The 21,565-nt window shown below is 44.4% G+C and overlaps 1 protein-coding gene across 4 annotated transcripts in view; it reads right to left on the bottom strand.

Moving 5' to 3' along the window:
• FER1L6 (fer-1 like family member 6) overlaps nt 1-21,565 on the bottom strand; it is a 173,180-nt gene that overhangs the window by 33,340 nt on the left and 118,275 nt on the right. For all 4 annotated transcript variants that reach the window (XM_027972915.3, XM_042254149.2, XM_042254150.2 and 1 more), the window contains 10 exons: nt 21,307-21,417; nt 20,880-21,041; nt 19,362-19,542; nt 17,704-17,930; nt 13,628-13,750; nt 10,854-10,893; nt 9,217-9,329; nt 8,075-8,206; nt 7,032-7,157; nt 2,219-2,346 (listed from right to left, as the gene is read on the bottom strand). In XM_027972915.3, the coding sequence (XP_027828716.2) occupies nt 2,219-2,346; nt 7,032-7,157; nt 8,075-8,206; nt 9,217-9,329; nt 10,854-10,893; nt 13,628-13,750; nt 17,704-17,930; nt 19,362-19,542; nt 20,880-21,041; nt 21,307-21,417 (1,343 nt within the window). The remainder of the gene's footprint in view (nt 1-2,218; nt 2,347-7,031; nt 7,158-8,074; nt 8,207-9,216; nt 9,330-10,853; nt 10,894-13,627; nt 13,751-17,703; nt 17,931-19,361; nt 19,543-20,879; nt 21,042-21,306; nt 21,418-21,565) is intronic.

The following is a 21,565-nucleotide window of genomic DNA, read 5'->3' on the forward strand; positions in this document are numbered from 1 at the left end:
TCATAATATGTGTGATGTGTTTCAGGAGCTGTGGTTATTAAGAAAATGAGGAACCTCCAACTCTTTGGACATGTACCCCCTCAGGATAATGGGGTCCCCTGAAATCCCACTGAAAAATGACTGAAGGATTGTTTGCCCATTATTTATTCATTTGTTTATTCTATAATTCTACAGATACTCAAAGAGCATCTGCTCTAGGCCATGCCCAGTCCAAGATACTAGGGTTACAGCACTGAACAGACTTGAACGAGTCTCCATTGGAATGGAGCTCACATTCTAGTGGGGAGATGGGAAACAACCATAAACACGTAATAAACACACCAATTCATGCTAGAGGCTGTGAAGAAAACTAAGGCAGGTCAGGGCCAGGGCATCAGGGGAGGAGCCTGTGACATCCGCTTATAAAGGGCTCAAAGAGGGGTTCCCCAGACCCCAGGCCAGGCACAAGAGCCCTGCATGGTCCCTGCTGGAACTTTGCAAGACTGAGCCAGCAGTATCTTTCCCTGAGTAACAATTAAATACACAGCCAACAAAGCATCCACACCTGGAGGGCTTCTGGAAGAGGCTCTGAAATGCCAGCGGAAGGAAGGAATATCCCATCAGCCTCTCTTTTGTTTACTATGGCCATAAATGGAGGTTATAAACCAGTCTAATTCATGGCACTGTGGTGAGAGCAGCTCATAAAAGGTGACGACAAAGCACTTGGCAAAATGAAGTGCTGGTTGCATAAACGGCAGGTAATGGTAAAGGTCATCTCCGGATCAGGGAAGCAAGGGTACATTTCCTTAGCACATCGTTTTAATCATTCTCTTTAATCTGAACAAGCAAGATCATTTATTGTCTTATTTCCTGGGGAGCAATCACATGTAAATGTTCTGATCAAATGTCAAAAGTTCCAAAGCGACCACAATTGTGTAAATGAATTTAAATGAGGTGGATAGAGATTTCATCCCATGGTCCTTGGGGCTCCGGGAAAAAAGGAATTAGATACACTTGAGATGTGTACATTGCTAAAATGATTATCAAGGTGGAGAGGAAGGAAGCCAATGCGTTCTGAGTAGCTACTATGCAATGTCATAGACAATGCTGGGTGCTTGTCATACTTAATCTTCTAAAGGTATATGAGGGTCGATTGTCACTGTTATTGCTCTACAGATCAGAGAGGTTAAGCCATCTGTGTGATGTGGTAACGTGAAACCCGGGTGTGCTTGACTCCAGACTTAATGGCAGTCAGGCTCACAAACACAACCCTTTTAGAAGATAAATGGTGTGATGGGGTTGCTGAAGGGCTTCCCTTGCGGCTCAGCTGGTAAAGAATCCGCCTGCCATGTGAGAGACCTGGGTTCGATCCCTGGGTTGGGAGGATCCCCTGGAGAAAGGAAAGACTACCCACGCCAGTATTCTGGCCTGGAGGAGGGTTGCTGAGAACTGGAGAATCCCTGGCTCACCTAAACATACACAAATGGAATGCCTTGTGAACACTTTGCAGGAAAACCGGGGGTGCAATTCAGCTTTTTGCCTGCAGTGTGCCGCATGCTACATCACTTCAGTCCTGTCCAACTCTTTGCGACCCTATGGACCATGGCCCATCAAGCTCCTCTGTCCATGGGATTCTCCAGGCAAGAACGTGGAGTGGGCTCCCTTGCCCTCCTCCAGAGCATCTTCCCAACCCAGGGACTGAACCCAGGTCTCTGTCATGTATCTCATTTGCAGGCAGGATCTTTACCACTAGCGCCACCTGGGAAGCCCCAGTGAACTGCAAAATGATACGATGCAAAAACCCCTTTGGTAACAGACAAAGACTAAACATCCGGGCCCCTTCTCTTCCACTTAGGAGAGGTGCGAACCTGACCAAGTTTTTAAACTGCTCTGGGCCTTGATTATCTGGTCTGTAAAAAGGAACTCTCTTCAAGGCAGAAGGCTGAACTTGATGATTGTTCAAGGGGCCTCTTACATTTGAGATCTGGGAAATCATTATTGGAAACCATGGGTGTGAAGATCATGCACAACCAAATCGCTAAAGAAACCAAGGAAAGAATCCCGGCCTTCCTCATGAATATTGGCTTGATTGGCTGTTATCCTGAGCAGGAGCCAGCATTTAATCTGCACTGTGTACTCAGACCCACACCACTCTCTACACACCAAGCCCACTCTCAAAGAAACACCACAGGAGCAAATGCGGAGAGGACAGTGCAGTGACACTCAGATGGCCACTGACCTTCCAAATACTGGGTTCAGCTGTTTAGGGATGTATTTGTCCCGGTCTTTGATTTCAGTTTTGCCAAGCTTGATCACAATGTAGGGATCCGATTTGCCATCTGGATCAGCTGGACTAAGATTAAATGCCTGGAGAAGAGGAAAAAAAAAAATCCTTCAGTCCAGTGGTTCTCAACACTATGCACAGGGACTGTCCGGGAATTTTAAAAAATACTGATGCCTGAATTCTATCCTAAAGAACTGATGCTTTTGAACTGTGGTGTTGGAGAAGACTCTTGAGAGTCCCTTGGACTGCAAGGAGATCCAACCAGTCCATCCTAAAGGAAATCAGTCCTGAATATTCACTGGAAGGACTGATGCTGAAGCTGAAACCTCAATACTTTGGCCAATTGATGTAAAGAACTGACTCATTTGAAAAGACCCTGATGCTGGGAAAGATTGAGGGTGGGAGGAGAAGGGGACAACAGAGGATGAGATGGTTGGAATAGCATCACTGACTCAATGAGTTTGAGTAAACTCTGGGAGTTGGTGATGGACAGGGAGGCCTGGCGTGATGCGATTCATGGGGTCACAAAGAGTCGGACAGGACTAAGTGACTGAACTGAACTAAACTGAACTGAGTTCTATCCCCAGATACTTAATTGTTCCTGGACTTTGAGATTTTTTTAGACACTTCCTAGATGATTCAGCCTAAGATCATGGCATCTGGTCCCATCACTTCATGGGAAATAGATGGGGAAGCAGTGGAAACAGTGTCAGAGTTTATTTTTGGGGGGCTCCAAAATCACTGCAGATGGTGATTGCAGCCATGAAATTAAAAGACGCTTACTCCTTGGAAGGAAAGTTATGACCAACCTAGACAGCATATTAAAAAGCAGAAACATTACTTTGTCCACAAAGGTCTGTCTAGTCAAGGCTATGGTTTTTCCAGTGGTCATGTATGGATGTGAGAGTTGGACTGTGAAGAAAGATGAGCGCTGAAGAATTGATGCTTTTGAACGGTGGTGTTGGAGAAGACTCTTGAGAGTCCCTTGGAGTGCAAGGAGATCCAACCAGTCCATTCTAAAGATCAGCCCTGGGATTTCTTTGGAAGGAATGATGCTAAAGCTGAAACTCCAGTACTTTGGCCACCTGATGTGACGAGTTGACTCATTGGAAAAGACTCTGATGCTGGGAGGGATTAGGGGCAGGAGGAGAAGGGGACGACAGAGGATGAGATGGCCGGATGGTATCACTGACTCGATGGACATGAGTTTGGGTAAACTCCAGGAGTTGGTGATGGACAGGGAGGCCTGGCGTGCTGCGATTCATGGGACCACAAAGAGTCGTACACGACTGAGCGACTGAACTGAACTGAGATGATTCAGCCAAGTTTAAGAACCACTGGTTTAGCCTTTCCACTCGGCTGTTCAAAGTTTCCAACTTTGCTCAAGTCCTGCTTTCTCTGGAGTTGTCTTCCCAGTGGAAAGCACTGGTTGGGACAGAGTAAAGAGGAATCTGCTGGACAAGGAGGCAAAAGGCATGAATCTGAGTTCCAGTTCTAAGTAGTCATGTGATCTTGGACAAAACAAGTCATCTCTTTGAGATTCATCTGTTAAATTATGGGCTAGACATAAAAGCTTCTCCTAAAACCAGTTGGTTTTGAAATGTATGAGCCCGTCAGTCTTGCACTGAGCACTGGTCAGCTAAGTAACAATCCATTTCCACCAGGGAGGACCAGGGTAGGGAGATGATAAGGAAAGATATGGAAAAGATGGAGAAAGTGTGGAGTTGAGAGCTGGATAAGAAACAGTCTTATTTTTAGGACTCTGTCCTACAGACAGAAAGGCATAAGCACACAAAGCTATAATTTCAAGGTTGTTCATTAGAATATTATTTAATAACTAAAAATTATGAACAACTTATATGTCAATTACTTAGGAAGAAACTCAATTCAAAACTGGCCCTTCCCCATTTTCACATCACCAAACTGATTTTTGTTGAAGTATAGTTGATTGCACCACCAATTTTAATTCTTTATGTGGGAGTTAATCTCTAACATTTATCTTGCTTATTTATCTGTCTGTGGTTATTTTTATACCCTCCTAATCCTCATATCATCTCCAACTAGTTATTATCTCCATGAAAGCAAGACTACTATCTGTCAGGTTCATTACATTATCTCCAGGACTGAAGATAGGGTCTTCCCAATTTTGATGAGTAAATGAATGAATGGATACTATGTTAATCCAGTAAAACACTAGGTGGTTACTAAGAGGAATGAAAAAGACCTGTTTGAAGTGATCTAGAAAAATGTCCGAGGTACTTTACTAACAAAAGAAAGAAAATAGAAGATCACCGTGTAATGCATGAAGTGGGACTCCATTAAATATATACCTGGATGTAGTTGTAGACAAGCGTAAATAGACAGAGATGTGTTTGCATAAAAAGAGTATATATGGGTAAGAAGGGTAAGCTATTTCTGGGGATGGAATTGCAGAATTGAGGGGATTTGATTTCTTTCTCCATGCAACTTTTAAGTAGTATAATTTTTTACTTCTTTGGTACTTTTATCAAATTAAGAGATTTCAATTATTTAGTTAATTAAATCAGTGTGAGAAAGCAAACCACACATAATCACTGTTACTAGAAATGTCAAGGAAAAACATTGGCTGTCTATAGTCTATCCTATACCCTAAAACTCAGGGCTGACGCTCTCTGACTCTTCATTTGTTCAAGACCTGCCTGTGCTCCAGTTTCAGTCCCAGTCCTCCTTCCTCCAAGCTGTTTCCTGAGCAGGAACCTGATGTGCGTTCTAGAGGGTACCTGTATATAAATATAGATATATGCATACACATATACACGTATGTATGTATAAATATGAAAGTGTGCTGCAGGTATTTGCTAAATGAATACACAGATCATAATCCTTCTCTAGTCTCTGTGGTCCAAGAGATTTCTCCCTCTCCTTCCTCCTATACAGATCCTATGTTCTATCTGATTCATGAAAAAGATGGCAGGGTTTTCTGTAGGGAGGAGAAATAGGTGTGGGCAGTAAGGTTTGAAAATGCTATTAAAGAATCAAGCTGTTAAATCAGTTTCTTTGCTTCTGGAATTCTCAGAGCATTCAGCATGCTTATGAGCTTTATGTATCTCAGGGGTTGGACAAGGGAAATTAATTATTATATGCACAATATTTCCTCAGATTTATTTGAACACATGGTCTATTTCCTGAGGAATGCACATTAATTATCTCTCCCAAGACATGAGTGATCTCTTGAACAAAATTTTGAGATTTATCTAAATTCTCCTGTGGCTGAGTATTTAATATAGACCACTGGCATTGCCAGTAACACTCTACAAGTACTTATCATCTTTCCAACTAGACCGTGACTTCCTTGAAGGCAAGGACTGGTTTTTTTTTTTTTTTTTTTCCCCCATCACAACATCCTTAGCGATTAGAACATGCCTTGCATGTGGTGGTCATAGTGATGATGGCAGTGCTGCTAATAATGCGGGAAACATGAGAACTTCATGATGGAAAGGGAACATTTCATTCTACCTTAGCAATAAAGTATAATTCATCTTTGTTTTATGTTTCATTTCAGTTTCTTAAAAATATTTTATGCAATGTAAGCAAAAAGTTAATACACAATAAGATGGCTATAAATCAACTCCAAGGTCAGGAGATCAATACAAATACATGAACCATGAAAGTCGAGCACATGGTCACTTTGATCAAGCACCAGGTTTGGCCCCAAGCTTCCTGGCAATCAGGCTAAGAAGTCTCACAATGAAAGATCAGTGCCCTCACTGTCAGAAAGGAAGCCTAGGGCAGATAGTAGTATTTTCTTGGAAATATACTGGAAATGAAATGTCTGACTGCAGCAGAGCAGTCATAGTTGGGTGGGAGCGGGAGGCTTGAGCAGCGGTGGCTGCCCTGTTCTGCCCTGGTTCTCTTCACTGGCTGACTTGCCTGGGAGCTTCCTGCTTCAATGCCACTTGGTTCTCTGCTCAGCTAGCAGCCAACCACAGAGAGCAAACAGAGCTACACGGAGTGGTCCTGGCAGCTTGGGAATATTTTTGCTGAGTGAGCCAGCAAATGTCCATGTTACCAAGCAAACTCTACTGTTCTTTAGTCGCTAAGTCACATCCGACTCTGCGACCCCATGGACTGCAGCCCACCAGGCTCCTCTGTCCGTGGGATTTCCCAGGCAAAAATGCCAGAGTAGGTTGCCATTTCCTTCTCCAGGGGATTTTCCCAACCCAGGGATCGAACCCACGTCATCTGCATTGCAGGCAGATCCTTTACCTGTTGAGCCATCAGGGAAGCCCAACCAAACTTTATACCCCTTATTAAGGACTGCGTTATGTTTTCTCAAAATTCCTGTGTCGAAGCTATAACCCCCAATGTGGTTGTATTTGGAGACAGGGCTTTTAGGGAGTTAATTAAGGTTAAATGAGGTCCTAAGGGTGGTGTCGTAAACTGGTAGAACCAGTGACCTTACAAGAAGAGGAAGACAACATATCTCCTCTCCTCTCTCTGTCTCTCTCCTACTCTGTGTGTGTGGGTCTCTTTCTCCCTCACAAACATACACACAGACACACACACACACAAAGGAAAGGCTTGTGAGGACACAGGAAGAGGGTGGCCATTTACAAACCAGGAAGACATGCCTCACCAGAAGCCAGCTCTGGTGGCACCTTGATCATGGACCTCCAGCTTCCAGAACTGGAGAAAAGGAATGCTGTTTACGTCACCCAGTCTATAATACTTTGTAGCAGCAGCTCTTGGCGATCCCGACAACCCCTCAGAGTAAACGAGGATGGCTCACCGCAACAATGTACACCCTGATCAGGACTTTGACGGGGTGGTTGGGTGGAATCCCTTGCTGGATTCTCAGCTGCCCGCTGTCCTCGATGCTGGAATCCTCCGGGCTTTTGTAGATGCAGAAGGAGCCCTGGAACCACAAAGCACCACCCGTTGAAACAAGATGATATGCTCCACTGAAAACCATATAGGGCATAGTGCTGGGAATGAACCACAGCCTGGGACCCAGCAGGACCTGCGGTAGCTCTACCGGTGCCCCTGGGTGTCCTTGGGCAGTTCATATAACCTGCCTGCATCTGCACTTCTTCACGGTACATCAGTGAATCAGTGTTGGTACAGCAACACCCTCCTCAGTGGGCTGTTACATGAGAAACAGGAATAGGAGCATCAGATGGGATCCTGAGTGCCTCTTACATGCGAGGTGCTGAGCTAGCATTTTCTCCCATTATCTCATTCCATTCTGACTGCAGTATTTCTATTTTAGATGCTGCAATCGAGGCTCAGGGAGGTCAAGTACTGCTCAAGATCACGAAGCTGGTTGGTATCACACTGAGGATTTAAAATTCAGATTGGCAAGCTGCAATGCCCATGTGATTTCCAACACTTCACTTTCATATAAAGGGCCCAGGCATGCAGTAGGTTCATAGCAAGTGTCACCTATTACTTTGTGAGGCTGACACCATAAGTCTGCCAGTTGAAGGGCTTGTGTTGTTTGATCAGTTTAATCATTCAGCTGGTAGGTTTGTATCAATCAAATGTTTGGGAGGCCAGGGGTGGGGAAAGAAGAGTACAACTCAGTGATCTTTTTAGGTAATGACTCTGGTTTCTCATGTTCCAGAGATTGAGCTCCAATCTACTTGACTGGCCACAAATCAAATACTTTAAAAGACTAGGGCTTGGTCTTGTGGAATTCTAGAAAGGGAGGGTCTTGCATAGAGATCAGGGATTTTCCTTACCCACATTGCACACCACAGTCCCACAGAATGAAGTCATATCTGATATTTATAGACAGGAGAGCCAAATACAAGAGTTAACTTTGGAACCTGCCTTAAATTTTCCTATCACTCGGTCTCCATCAAGGCCTTGGTCATCTTCCATAGACTTGCCTCTGAGCAGGTCAAAGGTTTTCACCCAGTCTTCAAAATTGCTGAATTCACTCTCAAGATCCCCATCATATATCTTTAGGAAGAAGGGAGGAGACAGTGCTTAGAGGAAGGAAAGCCCAGGATTGATTTAATGAAAAAATGCCAAGATGCTCCAAAACCAGTCTTCCTATACACCCCTTGGAAAAATCTAAGCGGGATTGTTAGTTTATCTTTAGCAAAATAAGAAATATGATTGACTTGACATTCCTAGAACTAGCTACCACTTTGAAATGTATAAAACATTTCTGATAAACTTTCAAATTCTAAGAAGTATAGCTAAACCAAAGATTTTTTTAATATAATATATAAGTATAAATGTGGCTAACCTTTTTATAGCTAATTGATGTCACTGTCAGATACAGACTGCCATATTTTGAGAATATTGAAATTAAAAACTGTTCATTAAACATTTCATTCTTAATGTATATAAAGTGATGGAATATTTGCTTTTATTATAATGCATATAGCTGTGAATTTTCCAAGTAGAAAATTACATGTATATTTTAGAAATGGAAAACTGAATTGAGTTTTTGGTTTAGTAATATAATTAGATCACTTCTTCAAATTTCTTATCAAAATAACTTAGCTAAATTCAGTACATAATTTTCATACTCCAAATTTTCATATCCATCAATTCGCCTCTAGCTAACAACCTCTGGCTAATGTTAGGATCGGTCTGATGGAGCTGACTTTAGTAAGAGCTAAGACTCTTGCTATTTCGAGTCTGTGCACATCTGCATGATGCCGTCAAGCCCCGAAGAGTGATCCCAGGGGAACTCACACATGTAAGTTATGTTGCTGGATCCAGGCTAGCCAATGTAAATTATGCCCCTTCTCAATATGGGCATGCAGAAGATGGAGAAAGAACAAGCTCTCCTGTCCTGGCTTGCATTCTCGTCAGTTTGTTGCTTTGAATCAGTGATGATAACAAAGACAAAGCAAGTTCATTCAGACAAAGGCATTCTGAAGTTGACTAAAGGACTGAAAGAATCCCCTTCTGAGTTTCCCGCCCTAACCATGGCCAAGATGGCTGTGTCCACACACCTGCAAGACGGCCAGGTTGGGAATTTCATCTTCTTTGGGTTTCTTCTTCAGTATTTTGTCTTTCTTCTTCTTCGGGCTGTCTATATTTACTGCTACCTCATCTGGTTTTGCCTCTGTGGATATTTAGTGGAAATGATTAGACTTCTTACGGCTCTTTAGATGAGAAGAGACAAGGTCAAGCTCCCTCTTTTCCTTTGTCCTAGCATGTGTCATGACCCTTCTTTTAAAAAAGAAATAGAGAGACTCCCCTGGTGGCCCAGTGGTTAAGCAGGGGGCACAGGTTCCATCCCTGGTTGGGGAACTAAGATTTCCCCATGTGCTATGGCACAGCAAAAAAAGAAGAAGAAATTGTAACATTTCATAGCAGGATTTCTGCCCTGAGTCCTACAGACTATGCACTGCAGGAGCGGAGGAGATTCCACTCAAGTAGCCGGGCAATGTCAGCAGATGCCTGGGGCTAGCAACGTGCAGGCCTTCCTGCCATATGTGAGAACGCATTATAGGAGGCATAGAGAGGGTGAGTAATTTGCCCAGTCACCCAGCTAGTAAAGAACAGACCCAGGATAAAGTGACACTAAAGCTTGAGATACATTCCCCCTTGAGAATTGTCTAGTTCAACAACCTCAGTCTCAGGACTTCTCTGGTGGGCCAGTGTCTAAGACTGCTCTCCCGTGCAGGAGGCCTGGGTTTGATCCCTGGTTGGGGAACTAGATCCTGTATGCTACAACTTAAAAAACCAGCCCACATGCCAGAACGAAGACCAAAGATCCTGCATACTGCAACTAAGACCTGGTGCAGCCAAATAAATAAGTAAAAATAATAAACATTAAAAAAAAATCTTCAAACCCAAATAGGTTAATAGTCTTAAACAAAGTCACAAATGTACTTTGAGAGATTATTTGCTAATTTTTTAGGAGCAGGTTCTGGAGAAAAACCACCTGAGACAAACTTCTAGCTCTGACATTTTCTAGCCAGATAAACTTTGGCAAGTTGCACAACCTCTTTGTACTTTCGTTTTACTATCTGCAAACCAAGATACTATTGTTTCTGTCCTGGGGTTGGTCTTAGAATTAAATATGCTAATAGGAGTGGCCTGAGGAACTGAACTTGACCCTGGCCTTCTTACTTTTGTGTTAGCTGAAACAGCACTTGGTGTTCCCCTCGTTTTAAGCCTTGCTGGCTTACATCAAGTTTGCGGTCATTTCAAATCCCAGGGCTCTTTCACTTGAGCCTCTGCCAAACCAGCTCTATCCAGTCCTTGTCAGCTGAGTTTTGGAACCTAAATCCAGGGCACCTCTATTAAAGTTTATCACGTTGGTTTTGGCCTACCATCCCACTTTGTTCCTATTTTTACTCTGCTGGTTCTACATTAAGACTTTAGGGTAGAGATTTGAGCCAGTGGGTTGACTTCAGTACTGAACTGAACTCAGGAGACCTGGGCTCCTGGGATCTGGTTCCTGTTCAGCTCAAATCAGCGACACAGTCTCTGTAAAGTGCTGTCATCTTCCTAGGATTATTTCCTCACTTGGGAAAGGAGGGCGTTGGGCTCCAAGGTTGTTCTCATGGCTCCTGTTTTATCATTTTCTCACTCAAATGGCTTCATGCTGCATTTGCAAGTCCCCAGAACAGCCACTCACCTGTGTTGCTTTTTTGTTCCTTGGAATCGCTCTCCTTTTCCTTTGAGAAAAGAGGGGAACAAGATGATGACACTCTCACATCTCATCTATTAACCCAGATTGTTAACAGTTCTCAGTGGATTATCTCAGCCCTCAGCATTTTAAAAGAATATGCAAACAGTCCTTGCTGCTGCTGCTAAGTCGCTTCAGTCGTGTCCAACTCTGTGGGATCCCATAGACGGCAGCCCACCAGGCTCCCCCGTCCCTGGGATTCTCCAGGCAAGAACACTGGAGTGGGTTGCCATTTCCTTCTCCAATGAGTGAAAGTGAAAAGTGAAAGTGAAGTCGTTCAGTTGTGTCCGACTCTTTGCGACCCCATGGACTGCAGCCCACCAGGCTCCTCTGTCCATGGGATTTTCCAGGCAAGAGTACTGGAGTGGGTTGCCATTGCCTTCTCCGAAACAGTCCTTAGTAGCTCCCAAAGGAAGCCTTGCTGTAAAGGCCTAGGACTTGAGTGCAGGGAGATGTCCTGCCTTAGAGAAGAGGTGCCCACACATCCAGGACCAAGGCCACCAAGCTTGTAGACGTCCTTGTCCTCTAGGTGCAGGCTCCTCTCAGCCACCGGAGAAGCAACCCCTCTCCCTGCTGTTCCTCCACATCCCTGGAGCATCATCCCAATCTGCAGCTGTGAGTTTCCCTGCTGACATTTTGGGCTGTTGGGTTTATGCTGGAATTGCGGAGCTTAACAGAGAAAGAGGAAGGGGCTGCACACTCACCCAAAGTGCTAGTGCCCACTCCAGCAGAAGGAGGGAGCTTAGAGGCAGGGACTAACGTTTGGTTGTTTATTTATATAACTGTATATCAATATTCATGGATAGTCCTAGATGGAGAAACTATGGTCCATGTGTCTTTTTGAGTTAAGTTTTTCTCAGGGTATATGCCCCATAGTGGGACTTCTATGCAGTTTGCAGTTCTGGACCATGACCATATGGTAGCTGTAGGCTTAGTTTTTTTAAGGACCCTCCATACCATTGCAGCACTATGTACAATAGCTAGGACATGGCTAACGGTCCATCGACAGATGAATGGATAGAGAAGACATGGTACATATATACAACGGGATATGACTCAGTCATAAAAAGGAATGAAATTGAGTCAGTTGAAGTGATGTGGATGAACCTAGAATCTGTCATACAGAGTGAAGTAAGTCAGAAAGAGAAAAAATAATCGTATATGAACGTATATATATGGGCTTCCCTGGTGGCTCAGATGGTAAAGAATACACCTGCAGTGCAGGAGATCTGGGTTCCACCACTGGATTAGGACGATCCCCTGGAGAAGGGAATAACTACCAACTCCAGTGTTCTGGCCTAGAGATTTCCATGGGCTGTATGGTCCAAGGGGTTGCAGAGAGTTGGACATGACTATATATATATATGACTTCTCTGCAGGCTCAGCAGTAAAGAGCCCCCCTGCCAATGCAGGAGATGCAGCTTTGGTCCCTGGGTCAGGAAGATCCCCTGAAGAAGGAAATGGCAACCCACTCCAGCATTCTTGCCTGGGAAAGCCCATGGACAGAGGAGTCTGGTGGGCTACAGTCCAGAAGGTCGCAAGAGTTGGACATAACTTAGTGACAAAACAACATCAACCCATACAAAGGGAATCTAGAAAAATGGTACTGATGAACCTACTTGAAGGGCAGGAATACAGGCTCAGACATAGAAAATGGACTTGTAGACACAGTGCAGGGAGTTGTGGGGGGACAAACTAACCTATGTACACTACCATACGTAAGGCAGAGACAGCCAGCAGGAAGCTGCTGTGTAACACAGGGAGCTCAGCTGGCTGCTTTGTGATAACCTACAGGGGTGGGATGGGGAGGGTGGGAGGGAGGTTCAAGAGCAAGGGAATATATGTATACATATAGCTGATTAAGCAAGTGTGAGCAAGCTCCAGGAGATGGTGAAGAACAGGGAAGCCTGGTGTGCTGCAGAGAGCTGGATGTGACTGAGCGACTGAATGAGAACATAGCTGATTGACGTTGTTGTATAGCAGAAACTAATACGATGTTGTAAAGCAATTATACTCTGATAAAAAAAAATGTGGGAAAAAAGGAAATACAGTCTTTCCAAATAAAGAATCAGAAGAGTTCCTATTCAATAGAAAATGATGATAATATCAGAATTACTTTCCTTTCCATTTTTACTCAAGGATGAGAAGTCTCATCAAACTCAGCCACTGAGCTTTTCCCTAAATCTCCAGACCCACTACCCACTGGTTCTCTGGCTTTATAACTCAATTCCTTTCTTATTCCAGGAGCATGAGGATTTGCTGATTATTGCCATTTGCTAAGGCCAAGACCCCAGCCTTTACTTTGATAGTTTCCCCTTTGAACTTAGAATCCAGCTGGAGAACACTTAAACTTGGGTGTCTCCAGGTGAACCTGAAGCCCCCTTCACTGATGCCCACCTGTCTAGAGACCCCATTTCTCCTGGCTGGACCTCCCTGAGGTGGGCAGATTCTCCGGATGCCAAGATAGACATGACATCCTGCCAGCATTTACAGCAGAACCTGTGTCCTAGGGCCAGCTCCAGCCGGACAGTAAGGAGTTTTCAGTTCTGGACCCTGGTCCTTCCAGGCGTGTACCCTTCAGCAGTTAATGGAACCACACCCAAGTAAAGCCTACCTAGAGTGGAACCGAAAAGAGGGAAAATTGCAGGATTTTAGCGGGGAGTGGAAAAGGGTATTGTGTGTTTATCGAGGCACGTGACTGTCACAGCCAAGAAAGAACCTACCTTCTGTGCTTTCTTCAGGGAGGCATAGTATTTTGACCACCAGTCAATGACATTTTCAGCCGATTCATCAGCGATGGTCCTCTTTCTCCTTTTAGTAGACCTCCGAGAAGGTTTCCTGGGGTCCTGTCAAGGAATGAGGGATGGATTAATAGTTTGGCAGCAAGAATCTACGTGCTGGTAGCTGAGCAGTTTACTAAGGAAGAGGATACATGGGTACCCTCAGGAGATGGATGGAGGCGCTGGCAGGTTTTGTTATTACAGCTCCCTGTTCTCCTTAATAAATAAAAGTTTAATAATCTGTCATCCATTCATTTGGCATTTATTGACTAGTTATGAGATTTATATCATGGTTGATATGGGAATCTAAGGGTTAGACACAATCCCCACCTTTGAGAAGTTTTGACTTGTATGGAAGGGACAAGCAATCTATATAATATAATGTGGTATAGTACAAAGTGAATGAGCTTGTAAACACAATATAAACAAAAATAGAAATTTTGTGATTCTCGGTTTCCTCAGCTAGGAACAATGATACCTGCTCACTTCACTGCCATGTGGATTCAGTGGCATAATGGAGAAAACCCCCCTTAGCATCATATCTGATTGGAACTGGTGCAAATAAATGACACTGACAACACAAATGACTGGGAGATGGAGAGGCAGTGTGATGTGCACATGGCAGAAAGCAGGCATTTAGGGGGAAGACAGTTGTGTCATGACAGATTCATCACGACACGGCACACATCATGTGTTTGCTCTCATCTCCTGGCTACCTACGATGTGCCAGGCATTCTATCTGGTACAGTGGACCCAAAGATATATATATATATTTTTTTTAATTTATTTATTTTTCATTGAAAGATAATTGCTGTAAAGAATTTTGTTGTTTTCTGTCAAACCTCAACATGATAGAGATATTTTTTAAAATCATCTTTGAATTGGTGAAACCCACAGTTTTATGGTGGCAAAAACACTTCAACTGAGATTTGTAACACCAAGCGGCAGGTACGTTGCTGGTGGGACAGAGAGAAATCTGTGGGTTGTCAGAGAGTCACATTGAGCCTGGATGAGATGGGAAGAGCCGGAGAAAATATTGATTCATCCACCTCACTCTGCCTCTTATTTCAGCTTTTACCATTTGCTGGGCAGGCCCTCTCTTAGGACTTTCTCAAAACTGCTTTCTTCTTTGAATCAATTGGTAGGTACACAAAGATTTTGCATTCAAAATTATGACTTAAAAGATTATTCCTGCCCCCGTTTTATGGTCTTATAGACTAGGGTAACAGGCAAATTTGGCCTTGGAATGTGGAATGAAGTAGGGCAAAGACTAATAGAGTTCTGCCAAGAAAATGCACTGGTCATAGCAAACACCCTCTTCCAATAACACAAGAGAAGACTCTACACATGGACATCACCAGACGGTCAACACCGAAATCAGACTGATTATATTCTTTGCAGCCAAAGATGGAGAAGCTCTATACAGTCAGCGAAAACAAGACTGGGAGCTGATTGTGGCTCAGATCATGAACTCCTTATTGCCATATTCAGACTTAAATTGAAGAAAGTAGGGAAAACCACTAGACCATTCAGGTATGACCTGAATCAAATCCCTTATGATTATACAGTGGAAGTGAGAAATAGATTTAAGGGCCTAGATCTGATAGATAGAGTGCCTGATGAACTGTGGAATGAGGTTTGTGACGTTGTACAGGAGACAGGGATCAAGACCATCCCCATGGAAAAGAAACGCAAAAAAGCAAAATGGCTGTCTGGGGAGGCCTTAAAAATAGCTGTGAAAAGAAGAAAGTGAAAAGCAAAGGAGAAAAGGAAAGATATAAGCATCTGAATGCAGAGTTCCAAAGAATAGCAAGAAGAGATAAGAAAGCCTTCTTCAGCGATCAGTGCAAAGAAATAGAGGAAAACAACAGAATGGGAAAGACCAGAGATCTCTTCAAGAAAATTAGAGACACCAAGGGGACATTTCATGCAAAGATGGGCTCGATAAAGGACAGAAATGGACCTAACTGAAGCAGAAGATATTAAGAAGAGGTGGCAAGAATACACAGAAGAACTATACAAAAAAGATCTTCACGACCAAGATAATCACGATGGTGTGATCACTCATCTAGAGCCAGACATCCTGGAATGTGAAGTCAAGTGGGCCTTAGAAAGCATCACTACAAACAAAGCTAGTGGAGGTGATGGAATTCCAGTGGAGCTATTTCAAATCCTGGAAGATGATGCTGTGAAAGTGCTGCACTCAATATGCCAGCTAATTTGGAAAACTCAGCAGTGGCCACAGGACTGGAAAAGGTCAGTTTTCATTCCAATCCCAAAGAAAGGCAATGCCAAAGAATGCTCAAACTACCACACAATTGCACTCATCTCACACACTAGTAAAGTAATGCTCAAAATTCTCCAAGCCAGGCTTCAACAATATGTGAACCGTGAACTTCCAGATGTTCAAGCTGGTTTTAGAAAAGGCAGAGGAACCAGAGATCAAATTGCCAACATCGGCTGGATCATGGAAAAAGCAAGAGAGTTCCAGAAAAACATCTATTTCTGCTTTATTGACTATGCCAAAGCCTTTGACTGTGTGGATCACAATAAACTGTGGAAAATTCTGAAAGAGATGGGAAATCTGAGAAATCTGTATGCAGGTCAGGAAGCAACAATTAGAACTGGACATGGAACAACAGACTGGATCCAAATAAGAAAAGGAGTGCATCAAGGCTGTATACTGTCACCCTGCTTATTTAACTTCTATGCAGAGTACATCATGAGAAATGCTGGACTGGAAGAAACACAAGCTGGAATCAAGATTGCTGGGAGAAATATCAATAACCTCGGATATGCAGATGACACCACCCTTATGGCAGAAAGTGAAGAGGAATTAAAAAGCCTCTTGATGAAAGTGAAAGAGGAGAGTGAAAAAGTTGGCTTAAAGCTCAACATTCAGAAAATGAAGATCATGGCATCTGGTCCCATCACTTCATGGGAAATAGATGGGGAAACAGTGGAAATAGTGTCAAACTTTATTTTTGGGGGCTCCAAAATCACTGCAGATGGTGACTGCAGCCATGAAATTAAAAGATGTTTATTCCTTGGAAGAGAAGTTATAACCGACCTAGATAGCATATTCAAAAGCAGAAACATTACTTTGCTGACTAAGGTCCATCTAGTCAAGGCTATGGTTTTTCCAGTGGTCATGTATGGATGTGAGAGTTGGACTTTGATGAAGGCTGAGTGCCGAAGAATTGATGCTTTTCAACTGTGGTTTGGAGAAGACTCTTGAGAGTCCCTTGGACTGCAAGGAGATCCAACCAGTCCATTCTGAAGGAGATCAGCTCTGGGATTTCTTTGGAAGGACTGATGCTAAAGCTGAAACTCCAATACTTTGGCCACCTCATGCAAAGAGTTGAGTCATTGGAAAGACTCTGATGCTGGGAGGGATTGGGGGGCAGGAGGAGAAGGGGACGACAGAGGATGAGATGGCTGGATGGCATCACTGACTCAATGGACATGAGTCTGAGTGAACTCCGGGAGTTGGTGATGGACAGGGAGGCCTGGCGAGCTGCAATTCATGGGATCACAAAGAGTCAGACACGACTGAGTGACTGAACTGAACTGATACTTATCCATCTTCCCTTCCAGAATCTCAGCCAACTGAAGATAAGTCTCAGTTCTATTTAGAATCCAGAAGATGCACCCTTTTGGTCCCACGAGATGTTATACAAAGCAGGTTGTAGGTTCTAAATATTTGTGGAATAAGCCTAGATAAGGAAATCATTTTCTTTCCAAGCCAATGAGTAGAGAAGTATTTCTGTTTAATTAAATACGATGTTACATTTGACTAACATTTTAATTCCCTATACACTGACTTATCTGATTCTACGGCAATGCTGTGAAGTGGGTATCAATCAATGTCCCCATTTTACAGATGAAGAAACTAATGCTCAGAAATGTGAAGTTTCTTGCTGTGCTCACACAACTAATAGGTGGGAGGATTAGATTCTAGAACCTCATCACCAAACTCTAATGTGCCTAGTAAATATGAAGACGGATGACATTCTGACCTTAGCTTTTCCATCTTTTGGTGGCTCCTGGGCTGCAGGTTTGTGTTCTGGCTCCAGCATAGGGGACGAGTCAGGGATGTCAATCAGGTTGGCTGCCTGAACCTGGGCTGAGTCAGGTACCACTGTGGAAGGCGGCTCAATATCCACAAAGACATGATCTTTTGGTTGCTCCTGAGTGGAGCTGAGGGTCTCAGAGGGCTCAGTGGCAACTGGTGAATCTGAAATATCTGAAATGAAAGGACATTGGATCAGGCAACTGGGCTACAATCAATACAGGGCAATCATTTCAAGGATCCAGTACCGGTAATCAGAAAGATCAGGATTCAAATATGACAAGTTCCTAACAACTCTGAGCCTCACTTTCCATATTTATAAAAGGACAGTAAAAATACCCATGTCTTTGGGAAATAAATGAGATCATGATGTAAGGTGTCTGGGGCATAACTGGTCATCAACAAATGATTGTACTTATTATTGATCCCCCAGAGTAATTTTAAATAACCGTGGTTGTAGGAGTCAAGATTTTTATCAAGATTTAGTGAACAGATCCTATGTGTTGATTGCCCTCCCCCACTGTGTTAACCAGGGGAAACCTTAGAAACTCCAGAGGTCTGTGAACTCCCAAAGTGTTGGCAGAACTCTGGCCACATGAGTCCATCTGCATAATAGGGAGCCTGATATAGACTGGTGTATACTTGAATAGGTTGGCACAGACTAGTGTAGACTGATGTAAACCACTACTGCTCTCTGGAGCACACTCTGGAAGTACTTAATAAAATTACATGTATTCATCTCCTGGGAGCCAGTAATCTCACCCCTACACAGGATTCTCCCTCAGTGAACACACACCGGATGTTCATCACAACACTGCAGAAGTGGGGAGCTGGAGGCAGCCTAGTGGTCCAATATGCGGGGATAATGAAACCAATGTAGGGTGGATGCACCAGACCGGGGTAACAAGTGAAAGTAACCATAGCAACACGCACAGATCTTAAAACAGCTTTGAGTGAGGAAAGTGGGAAACCAAGTGAATATTATAGTATCATATAATATATGTTAATCAAATAGATTTAGATTTTACAAACTTCAGCAGTGGGGGGCATGTGGTGGGGAGACCAGGAATAAAGCATGGAGGGGCCGGTGAATATAATGAGACAGCAGTCTCACAGAGACAAGTGATGACTGTACAGCAAGAACCACATCACCCAGTGAACTCAACCCTGCACCTGGATCCCAAACAGAAGAAATTCCAGTAACATCAAGCAAAGAAAATGTCAGGGAGTAGGGGCAGGAGGGGAGGAGGGCATGGCAGCGCACTCTGGTCTTCCTGCCTGGAAAACTCCATGGACAGAGGAGCCTGGCGGGCTACAGTCCATGGGGTTGCAAAGAGCTGGACACTACTGAAGAGACTTAGCATTCACGCAAGCAGGGGCAGAATGGAGCTCCGGTCACAAAGAGCCCTTCTTAGAAGAGTTGACCCTGATGTCAGGCTTCAGGTCAGAACCTGGCAGCTAAGGAGCAAAGGGGACCACAGGAGCAAATTCTTCAGAAAGATCCATTTGATCTTGGGGCATTTGTTTTGTGCTGGGGTCCCGAGCGGACATCTGCAAGTACCACAACTTTGTAGCCCACAGCTCCAAGATCTAGAATCTTCCTACCTTTCCCAACTTGGGCTCCGCCCACCTGTGAGGTGAGGCTGAGGGGCTCCCTGGATTTACACAAAAACTGTTTCAAGCAGTTGATGGTGTAAGTGCCCACCAGGGTGCTCCTCCCAAAGGCTCTCCAGTCCACCACGCAGATGCTCAGGGGCGGGTGCAGAAGCTCGTTCTCAGGCAGTTCCTGCAGGGAGAGATGAGGATGGAGTGGGGTATGACCTGAGCTGACCTGTCTGGGAGCAGGACCAAAGCCAACCAGGCACCCATCCTTCCTCTGAGCCTGCCTTGCCCTATCCCTCCGGGTCATGCCTGCAGCTGGCCAGAGTCTGGAGCACTATCTTCTCAAGTCAGGGAGTCATCATGCAACATATGAGGGATGGCACTAACAATTCAACCCATAAATAAATTGCAAAAATCACATACTCCTCAAGTCTCTATGGCAGTCGTCTTCAATCCTCTTATTTTGCCATTATCTATCCAAACTCTCATCTCAGAGAAACACGGATCCAGAATATAAAACAGATGAGAGTTGAGCCACTTAAGATGGAACTGAGGGGCCAGTGCCCCGTCTATTTCTTTACCCTGGTGACCTCCCCCACCCCAGGCTCAACAAAGCCTGGTGTGGAAGATTTGCAAACACAGTACACATTCTTTAGTTCTAGTCGTGACTCAGACAGTAAAGAATCTGCCTGTAATGCAGGAGACCTGGGTTTGATCCCTGGGTCAGAAAGATCCCCTGGAGAAGGGAACAGCTACCTACTCCAGTATTCTTTCCTGGAGAATCCCATGGACAGAGGAGCCTGGTGGGCTAGAGTCCACAGGATTGCAAAGAGTCAGATACGACCGAGCGACTAACACTTTGCTGATAGAAAATCTGTGTCTGTTGGAGCTGACTGGGTTGGACAAAGCAAACTTTGATTTCACAGTTAGTTCCAAATCAGAGCATAAAACAGTACTGAAATAAAGAAAAAGCACAGGTATCAAACATCACTTTAAAAGCATAAGTTCAAATGCAAACTGCTGAGATGCTATGTACAAATAATTTTTAAAACATCTGACCATAAGTTTTGTGACAGTATCTTCCAGGCCAGTGGTTCTCAAATGTTAGTGTGTATCAGAGTCTCCTACAGAGCTTGTTAAACCAGAGGTGTCTGGGCCCCAGCTCACCCCTAACAGACTGATTCAGTAGTCCTGGGGCAGGACCTGAGAATCTGCACTTATAATAAGTTCTTGGGTGATGGTGATGAATTGGGGGCCCCACTTCAGGAACCACGGTCAACCTGCTTTGATTTACTAAATGATCTTCACTTGGAAGCTTTAAAAACAAAACAACAACAAAAGTTTGTCTTATCTCATTCTGACATTCTGGTTTTTCACTGAATTAGACTGTTCTTTCTTGTGAGTAGTGGACACCTGAAACTCTAAAACATCCCCCCAAATTCATGAAAGAGTGAGTTATATCCTAGGGAATGAAGGGAATGAGCATGTAGGGGCCTGGGGGTAGGAGAGGGGGACACGCACCACTTCGAAAGCATCTGCCTGGACGTTGAAGTTTGGGTTGTTCTTGTAGCTCTGGATCACGCAGGACTTGACCCCACGTCCCGCACACTCGATGAGGACCTGGGGACGATCCACCGAGAGGAGCTGCACCTTCTTCATTTCTCGGACTCCCCAGAAGAGAACCTGAGGAGAAAACGGGTAGGACGGTCGCTCAAAGGCCTGGGGAGTAGCCAGCAGGTGTGGCTCAGGGGTGGGAACGTCAGGTGCCCCAGCCCAGGAACCTTGGTGCGTTCTTCCAGGAAGGGATGCTGCGCTCCTCGGGGGCTCCCTCTGAGCAGCTGTGTCTCCCCTCAGGACCCCACCAGGCCCCTCACACAACCCAGCCGTGATCGCAATGCACCAGTGCGCTTAGTCCCAAAGAACAGCCCAATCCTTCCCGGCCCCCTACCTCCACGCGGTATTTGCTCAGCACCGGCCGGATGCTGGCAGGAACAGGGTAGATCTGGGTGACGTCAGGTGGGTCGAAGGGAGGCATCCCTTGCAGCCCAGACGCGGGGACCTGCCACACAGACCAAGGCTGGTTAGAAATCAGGAGAGGCAAGGAAAACGAAGGCTGCCGCACAATCTCACCTCAAGGGGAAGACTGCCACTGTTTTAACCACAGGAATGTTTCCGGCTTAAAATGTAAATCAAGACAATGCATTTTT

The sequence above is a fragment of the Ovis aries genome, chromosome 9 (genome assembly GCF_016772045.2).
Source record: "Ovis aries strain OAR_USU_Benz2616 breed Rambouillet chromosome 9, ARS-UI_Ramb_v3.0, whole genome shotgun sequence".
Classification (NCBI taxonomy): domain Eukaryota; kingdom Metazoa; phylum Chordata; class Mammalia; order Artiodactyla; family Bovidae; genus Ovis; species Ovis aries.